Source organism: Tyto alba, unplaced genomic scaffold, assembly GCF_018691265.1.
Source record: "Tyto alba isolate M040663 unplaced genomic scaffold, T.alba_DEE_v4.0 Super-Scaffold_5, whole genome shotgun sequence".
Lineage (NCBI taxonomy): Eukaryota > Metazoa > Chordata > Aves > Strigiformes > Tytonidae > Tyto > Tyto alba.
Genome location: NW_024881326.1, coordinates 14741621 through 14750117, shown reverse-complemented (window position 1 = coordinate 14750117; position 8497 = coordinate 14741621). Strand labels below are relative to the sequence as shown.

Sequence of the window (8497 nt, the reverse complement as noted above, 5' to 3'; positions counted from 1 at the left end):
TGGAATATCTTATGCAACCGCAAATACTTGGAAAATTGGAAGTTACCCATTGCATCCACCCACGAATCCGTGACAGATCTGGAAGAGCCTTCCAGCTCCCCAAAAGTATAACCACATGTTGGGGCCAGTACTGGGTCACCCAGCCCACAGGGAGCCGAGATCTGCAGCGCTTTGCAGAGCCCGTCCCAGCGCCCACATTGGGCTCACCCGCGGGAGCTCGGCCACTGCCAGTGATGAGGGATGGCTTGGAAATAAGGAGTCCTGAATGAAAAAAAAGGTGGGTTTTTTTGTGTGTTGTTTTTTTTTCTTTTCTTTTCTTTTTTTTTTTTTTTTTAATAAAAATAATGAGATAAACTGCTAAGAAACAGCATGAGAAAGCAGGTTTGTTAATTTTTACAGTTGTACAGACCATTCAGCAAGGCAAGCACGGCCCACGATTTCATACTGGTATTGCTGGGGGCTCTGTGGACACTCAAAGCAGGTAAATTAGGAAAATCAGTGTTGTCTGATTTTTAACAAAGTCTCATGAAAGTAAAAGTGTGACTTTTTGTTATTTTAACAGATTTTCATATTGCTTGTTCTGTTCTTAATTTGTTGTCTGTTATAGATGAAAATAAAACCAAAACTCTGATACCAATTTTGATTCTTAAACCTGCGCTTAATCGCTATATAGTGCTGTGTTATGCCTGTAAATACAGGATTCTTTTATCTTAATCACAAAATGCAGCCAGTCCCAGTCAAGCACTATTTTCCATTCTCTGTCATATATCAAGTAATAAAATTGGCTTCAGATAGGGACTGAGCATCAATCAAATAAAGAATAAAACTTGTGCCCCAATTTATTGTGAGTTATATTGTGCCCTTGGGAGCTAGAGGTTATTTACAGGAATAACAAGAATATCCACAGGTTATAACAAAACAAACAGGACTTTTGGAAGGAATTGAAAATCTCATATTTTGGGGCCCATAGAGTTGTAACTCTTCAGAAAGGATCTGCATTCTCCCTGGGACCAATCCTGGAGTGTGTCTGCTCCTTCCCTCGGGCACAGGATGGGATCCCAGGTGGATCTTCAGTGTCCCCTGGGGCTGAAAGCACTGGGTAGGAGTGTCCTCCAGGGCTCCCAGAGATGTTTCATCCCACACAGCTCTCCGACATATCCCCCAGGTCCCCCAGCATTGATCTGTCTCTCTGTGTGGGAGATTTGTGACCCCCCCATCCCCTGTTCCTTTCCACCACACTGTTGATGCTGCTGCCGCTCTGCTCTACCACCTCCCAGAGATCTCCAGAATCAGGAGCATGGAGAGGAGGGTTCTTGGGTCACCTTTGTGTCAGGCTCCACTTTCTCATCCTCACAAAGTAGGAACACATCCATCTTTTATCCTGTCTTTCTTTACCTCAGCAGCAGATACTAGGATTTATGTCCCCACTCTGACAACCGAGTCAGCTGGGTCCTGGAGAACAAGGCTATTCCATTCCATGTCATTAATTAGGACCCACTAAAGCCAAGGAACCTGAGACTGTGCTCGAGCACTTGGCCAAATACGGCTCCTTTTCTGACTCAAGGTCTCAAATAGTCCCTTTGAAATTAGAGGAAAAACTGAAGTGGGGTGAGCAGAAGCTCACTAGGGCTTTGAGCTAACTAAAGGCAAGCTAGATAGAGAGTTTCAGGAAAACATTTTTGTAGAAATGTATATGTCTACGTTCCCACTTCAGAGTGCAAATATTAAAAAGGTGACTGTACAGTTTACTCTTAACCTACAACCATGACATAAATATTACCAAAAGGTATCAACTTGCTGTGGATCATCTCAGATCCTCCACGCTCCCAGACCCTCCACCCTCCCAACATCACAACACGTTTGCCCACAAAACAAGTTAAATGCCTAGACATACCGCTCCTGTACCATGCAGTATTTCATAGTCGATAACTAGTAAACTCTTGGGTATGAAGGAAGGAAAGGTTTACTTTACATATCAATGCTATTATATTATATTATATTATATAGTTCCACTAAAGGCAATGGTTAATTGTTGGGTGCCAGTTAGAGTGATTACATCTGCCATCTCTCAAAGAAGCTGGAATGCTGTCACTCACTTTGAAATGGCTTGCTGCATTCATCAGTCTAGATGGCACAGAGAAGTTATAACCATACAAGCCATATGGAGGATGTAAAGAACAATTAAGTGCTTCCCGAGCAATGGGACTTGATGGGAAAATGTTTCCAGATGCATGTAATCCATACAGCATTTGACTAGCAGAATTGGGTACTTGTAGACATTGCCCGTTTAAGTCTTCAGCTTTAGCATTTTTCAGATTGGTTATGCCGAGGGAAGATAGTTTTGGCATATCCACCATGAAGTGGGGTAAAAGATGCGGGTTGGTGCCTCCTAGTTTTTCATGGCTTGGAAATATGAGAGACTGTTGTCTTAAGAAGCTTGTAGGACAAATCTTGTAGTAGAGGGGCACATTGAAGTTGTGTAGGTACGTCTCGGGGCATGACCCGCCAATGTTGCTCGCTGACAAGTGGAAGGTAGGAGGTGAGCACGATGGAGAGAGCAAGGGGTTGAGAGGAGAGGGTGTCCCACCGCTGGAGGTCACCGGCGAAGAACTGGAGCTCCCACCTGAAAATGAAAACAGAAATCATCAGGGCTGGGCTAGGAGGATGTTCACAGACAAGGAACCCTTGGGGGACTCCTGCGCCCACTCCACGTCTCTCTGCTGCCGGTGTCCATCCAAGCACAAACCTGCTCCAAAAATCAGCTCCTGGAAAATGTGAAGATCTGTCCATAAATTATTTGCTGTTGTTACTTGGCACTTGTCTAAGAACAATATTCACACATGTCTAATCCCATTCATTTGACCGGGACAACTATGAAGTTCAGCCCCACACACACAGGTACCTGCCAGGTCTGTGCCGCGCTACACTCTGACAACTGTGATAAACCTTCTCCTGCTCTACATACAGCATTGCTATTTTAGATTCCCTATTTTTTAAAAAAAATTACAGGCAGCTTTTTCCTCTTATATATAAGAACAAAATAATGTATTCAGCCTGATGGGGAATTTTTTTGTACCTTCTTGCTCACAGGAATTGACTAATTTTACTTGGCTTCCCATGCAATTTGAAACACACCCATGAATACTAGAGGTGTCTCCAGAAACTTTAAATGCATGTGTCATTTCAACATTCTCCTTTCTGAAATGAATCAATGAATACTTTCATAATATGGTAGAAAAGCGACACCGGCTTGGTTCACACATGTGGGCGCTGCGGAGGCCACTGGTGTATAACATCACTGTTCAGCACCAGCTCGCCGCTCCTCCGGAGCAACATCAGGAGCAAAAACTGAGAGGCGGCGGCTGCTCTGGCGTGGGAATGGTGCTCTGGAGCAGCCGGCCCGGTGCTGAACAGATGCTGGATTCATCTAACGTTATTTAGGAGCCGTATGTCTCTGCTGCACATTCATTACCACATTCTTCCAGAGGGTTCCCCCCCCCACTCCCCCCTTTATTTTAATTTCTTACCAAAGTCACTGGATGTGGATCCATTTTTGCTCTGTGTTTTTCTCTATTTGCATTTAATTCCAAGGGATATACTGTCTGGATGTGATCTGGTCAGGCTTTACATGCAATCAGCAACACATAATCAACTGTATAACCAAGCCGTATCTCCTACTATATCAAACCTTTAAAAAACCACAAAGATTTTGGACGTGGTACAAAATAATTTTGCAAACTCCCAGCAAGCAGAGTATTTTACAGGTTGGGTAAAGCCCAGGCAGCACCTAGTCGCAATAATCCAGGAACGTTTTACGGCTTGAACGTCTCCCCCTTCCCCGCTGATGTCAGCGGCTGTTTCGGTACTGACATCAGCAGGAGTGGGTGCAGGCAGGGATCCGGCCCTCTCCCGACGTGCACATCCTGACATCCTCCAAGGACTCAAGGACTTTTGGGCATGTAAAACGATGTGATTCAGCCGATCTATGTGAGTGTGAGGCGGCGAATGAATCCCTACGCAGCTGGCTGTAGCAGAGCAAGCCTGTGTTAGGATTTGCTTGAGGGTGCCCTAAGCAATAAGAGTACACGACTGCCAGTGCAAGTTTGGGAACAGGGATCGCAGTGGGGAGGACAGAGCAGCTCAAAGAGCAGATTCTTTCTGCCATTTCTATTAGGCTCAAAAATCCCACGTTTATGGCCAATTCTTTCTTCAGCATCTTGTTCATGCTTTCTTTTAATTTACCTTCTGGTTTGAGAGCTTCAGGATTTCTATTTTTTAGCTTTTCTTCCGAACCACAGTTCTATTATTAGTGGAATTGGAGATTTTGTTATATTTACATTAGTCCAGGAAATTAACTCTGAAGAAAAATACCAATTAAGATGAGCATAAAAAAAAAAAAAAAAAAAATCCCAGGAAGCCCTAATATTTTAACATCTGTACAATAATCGAGGCAGTTGCTGATTTCTCATTCCCACTGCAGCCCATCCAGCAGCTCCTCTCCTCGGTACTGCATCACAGCCTGCAAAACGGCTTCAAAAGGCACTTTTTGCATAAAGTCTTTTCTAAATTTAAAAAAAGAAAAAAAAAAATTCTGTTCCCGATAAACCTCTTAGTTTCTCCCGAGTCTGATTTTTTATTCCCATGCCTGTACAGCATGGATTTTTGCAGTTTTGCAGTATTTCCCTGCAGAGACAGGAATGATTTGATGTGCCTTAATACTTTGAAGAGTTCCTACCATAAATGAGACTTAAAGTGATGACTTTAAACTCAAACTGGAGTGCTCCAGCGTTCAAACAATCTATTAGTTTTTTTCCTTCGGCTCTATGAATGATCAATTTTCAAATAGTACTTCCCAAAGCCGTTTTTCTGGAAAGGGGCTGTAAGAGACCCATGTGTGCTTGTCAGGCAGAGAGAGATCGTTTTCCCTGAAAAACTTTTCTCTCTTCCCCACTTTTCTGCAGAGTTAACGGACTGTGGGACTGCGACATCCTAATTAGCAGATAATGTTATTTTCTGTTGCATAATGTGTTTGTTCGCACAGAATAAGCCGGCTGCAAAAGACACCGGCGGTCATTATTATCAGGGTTTTTAGCTAATATTCTCAACCGGGTCGGAAACAATTAGCGTAACGGGATCAAAGCTGTAACAACCCGACTCTACATGAGCCTCCTGCGTACTCAGGTATTTTTTTCTGTGCATCTAAATCTGATTTCTGCCAGGTGATGAAGGCAGACCGCGCCGTCACCCTTCTCTTCCCGGGGCGAGCGCTCCTCTCCTCACATCGATTCTAACAGGAGTTTTGGCCGAAAACATGTGGAATTGGCTTCCCAAAACGTTACGTTGGTCGCCGGTTCGTTTTCTGGACCCACCTCATTTATATCAATGGTTTAAGACACCACCCCCCCCCCCGGCGCGCCCCCACGGAGACGCGCGGGTGTGTGGCCGCGGCGCAGCCCCGAGGCCACGGGGAGAGGCGGGGTAGGAAAAAAGGCAGCAAACAGGACTTACCCTGGCTGTCTGCGCCGAAAGCCTTGAAGTCCAGGGCGAGGGGGGGCCGCCACGGGTAAGTGTCCAGGAGCCCGTCCAGGACCCCCCTGCGGGGCGAGACCGGGCTGAGCGCCGCGGCGGGGCCGGCGGGCGCGACGGGGCGGGCGGCGGGGCGGCCCCAGCCCTTACCTGTTCCTCCCGGGATCCCGAAAACCTTTGGCGAAGGGATTCCTGTCGATTTTCAGCTTCGTGATCTGGTTGGGGGGGGGGGGGGGGGGGGGGCGGAGAGCGAGAAAGGGGTTGTTGGGGCGCGGGGCGGGCCGGGACCGTCGGGGCTCTCCATCCCCGCCGGCCCCCGGGACCGTCGGGGCTCTCCACCCCGCCGCGGCTGGTCCCCGGTACCTGCTGGTTTTGGTAGGCAGTCACGGTGGTGAACTCGGTCTCCTGGAAGGAGAAGGTCTGCACCCCCTCGGCCGGCAGCGACGGGATCTGCGCCAGGTCGAAGCGGGAGTCCTGGGCGATAACGTGGACGCGAGGCTTGTACTTGTGCATGGACTGCAGGATGATCTGTGCGGGGGGAGAGGCAGGCTGAGCCCCCCCGAGAGGGACACGGGCAGGAAGAAAACCCCATGCAAGACACGGGTGGGACCCAGCCCTCAGCCCCGGCCCCCCGCACTGTCGGCGCTGCCCCCCGGGGTGATGCTCTGCCCTCCCGGCGGGGCTGCCCCACACCTACGTGCCCCTTGTCGTCCATCTCGTTGTTGGTGAGCTTCACCCGGTCGAAGCTGATGATTTGCCTCATCCAGGTCTCCCCCGAGCAGGGGGAGTCGGGGTGGATGTAGAGCCGCGGGGTGATGCAGGAGTGGTCCGTGTTCCCCGCCACCATCCACTGCGAGCTGTGATAGACGTACCTGGCCCGGGCCGGGCCGCGGTCAGGCGGCGGGAACCCCTTCCCCGACCTGCCCACCCACGCCCACGCACACCTATAGACTCTATAGGTGCGCGCGAGCCCGGCAGTGCTCCCCCACCCACCCACCCTCCCGCCTCACGTCTGTACACCCCCTGTATCCCATAGGCGCAGTAAATGCAGACGGGACGGATCGGGCCGCAGGCTGCGAACACTCTGCCTGGTAAGAGGGATCCCGCGTGGGTGTGGGGGTGTGTGGCTGCCCCGCCGGTGTCCATCCCCCTCACCCCGTACCTGTATCTTTTGGAGTCCACCGGGACGACGTCGATGGCGATGTAGTATTGCTTCAGCGGCTCCAGCCCCTTCACCTTCACCCTGACCGACGGGAACATCCTCCTGCGGGCAGAGGGGAAGGTCCTGAGCAAGAGCTGCCGGCTCAACGGCGAAAAGGGGTTGAAAAACTAAACGGGCATGGGGAAAAATTTTTTTTCAAACTCAGTAAACATAGCGGAAAAAAAGGGAAACAAAAGAAAACTACCCTAACCCAGCCAAAACAAAGCAAACCCCAACCAAAAAATCAGAACGAAAAAGAAAAGCAAAAACGGAGCGAGGGGGCAAAGGAGCAGCCGGGGGGCAGCGGAGCGGCTGCGCAGCCGGTACCTGCCGGCCTTGGTGATGATCATCTCGGTGCCGATCTCATGAAACCTCCTCCAGAGCTCGGAGCCCTGCAGCTCCACCTGCGCCCCGGCCCCCGCCTCCCGGCTCTCGGCACCGGCCCTGGGCCGCTTCGCTGCGGGGAAGAGAAACGGGAGGGGGGCGGTTCGGGAGGCTGCCGGGGGCGGGGGGGGGGGGGGGGGCGCTCCCCAGGCCCGGGGGTCCCCTCCGAGCGGCCCTGCCGCTACCAACCCGGCTCCGGGGCTCTGCGGCTCTGCCTGCAGCCGGTCCCGGTTTCCTCATCGCGACTATCCGGCACCTTCCTCTTGGTCGAGCGTCCCACCAAGGCTTCCACCGAGAAGGCGTGAGCCCGGGAGCTGAGCGCCATCCCCCCCGGGCCGGGGGTCCCCCCGGGCGGCAGCGGGGCTCAGGCGGGCGGCGGCGGCTCCATCCCGGCCGGTACCCAGCGACCCTCGCCCGGCCGCCGCACGGCTCCCGTCGGGGGGCAGCGGCCACGGCGAGATCCTCTTGCATCCAACTGAGTCAATAGACGGCTGCAGCCTCCACTGTTTGTTTTGGAAACTGGTGGGAGCATAAGAAACAGTGAGTGACATTTCATAGGAGTAACGGGGGGGGGGGGGGGGGGGGGGGAAGGGGCGGGAGGGGAGAGCGGGCGGTGGAGGGGAAGAGTGGGGGAAGAGGAGCCGGCCCCGTCTAGGATCAATAAAAGAGTTACTGTTCTCCATTAAATTGTAAAACTCAAAGAAATTTGACATAATTGCACACTAGGGGCCACTTTTCCAACAAAAGTGCAAATAACGTTTAACCAGAACCAGCAGAGAAAGAAAGAAAAAAAATAGGAAAAAAGTTTTATTAAAAAAAAAAAAAAAGAAGAAAGGAAAAAAAAAAAAAAAAGAAAGAAAAAAAAAAAAAAAGCGGGACACACACACACACATTGAAAGCGAGGGTGAGCCGCGGCCGTGCGCGGAGCGCTCCGCGCCGGGGTGCGGCGGGGTCTGCCTCAACCGGGCTGGTCACAGGGACGGACCCCACGGTGTCCCCGGCACCGCCGTGTCACCCCGCGGCTGCGTGACAGCGCCGGACAGGGACTGCGGCTTGTCCCCCGTTTTTGCTTTGTTGTTTGTTTGTGGGTTGGGGTTTTTTTTGTTTTTGTTTTGTTTTGTTTTGTTTTGTTTTGTTTTGTTTTATTTTGTTTTGTTTTTCAAAAGGCAGCAAACCCGCTCTGGCCCGCCCGCTCTGGCATCACCGCCGGGATGTTTCCACCGCTCCGCTTCAAAGCGCGGCCCCGCAGCGGCAGCTGCGCTGAATTAGGGGCAGAAATCCCAGTTTTCCACTCAGGCGATTCCTGGGGGGGTTGTCCGGGCTCACGGGGGGGCTGCAGCCGGGACCCGCAGGTGCGCAGGGAAAGGGCTGCGCTGGATTTATGCG

General features: G+C 51.2%; 1 protein-coding gene across 2 annotated transcripts; it reads right to left on the bottom strand.

The window, feature by feature from the left end:
• Window positions 1-387: 387 nt before the first annotated feature.
• On the bottom strand, window positions 388-7647 carry TBX22 (T-box transcription factor 22). Of its 2 annotated transcripts, none has more exons than XM_042807265.1 (8): window positions 7301-7647; window positions 7055-7184; window positions 6689-6790; window positions 6224-6398; window positions 5890-6054; window positions 5677-5741; window positions 5509-5594; window positions 388-2623 (listed from the first exon to the last, which is right to left on the bottom strand). In XM_042807265.1, the coding sequence occupies exons 1-8, from the start codon at window positions 7434-7436 to the stop codon at window positions 2013-2015; spliced, it is 1470 nt and encodes a 489-aa protein (XP_042663199.1). In that variant the 5' UTR covers window positions 7437-7647; the 3' UTR covers window positions 388-2012. The 2 variants fall into 2 exon arrangements, with proteins under 2 accessions (XP_042663199.1, XP_042663200.1); XM_042807266.1 differs by having other exon boundaries at window positions 7055-7179; window positions 7301-7349.
• Window positions 7648-8497: the final 850 nt, after the last annotated feature.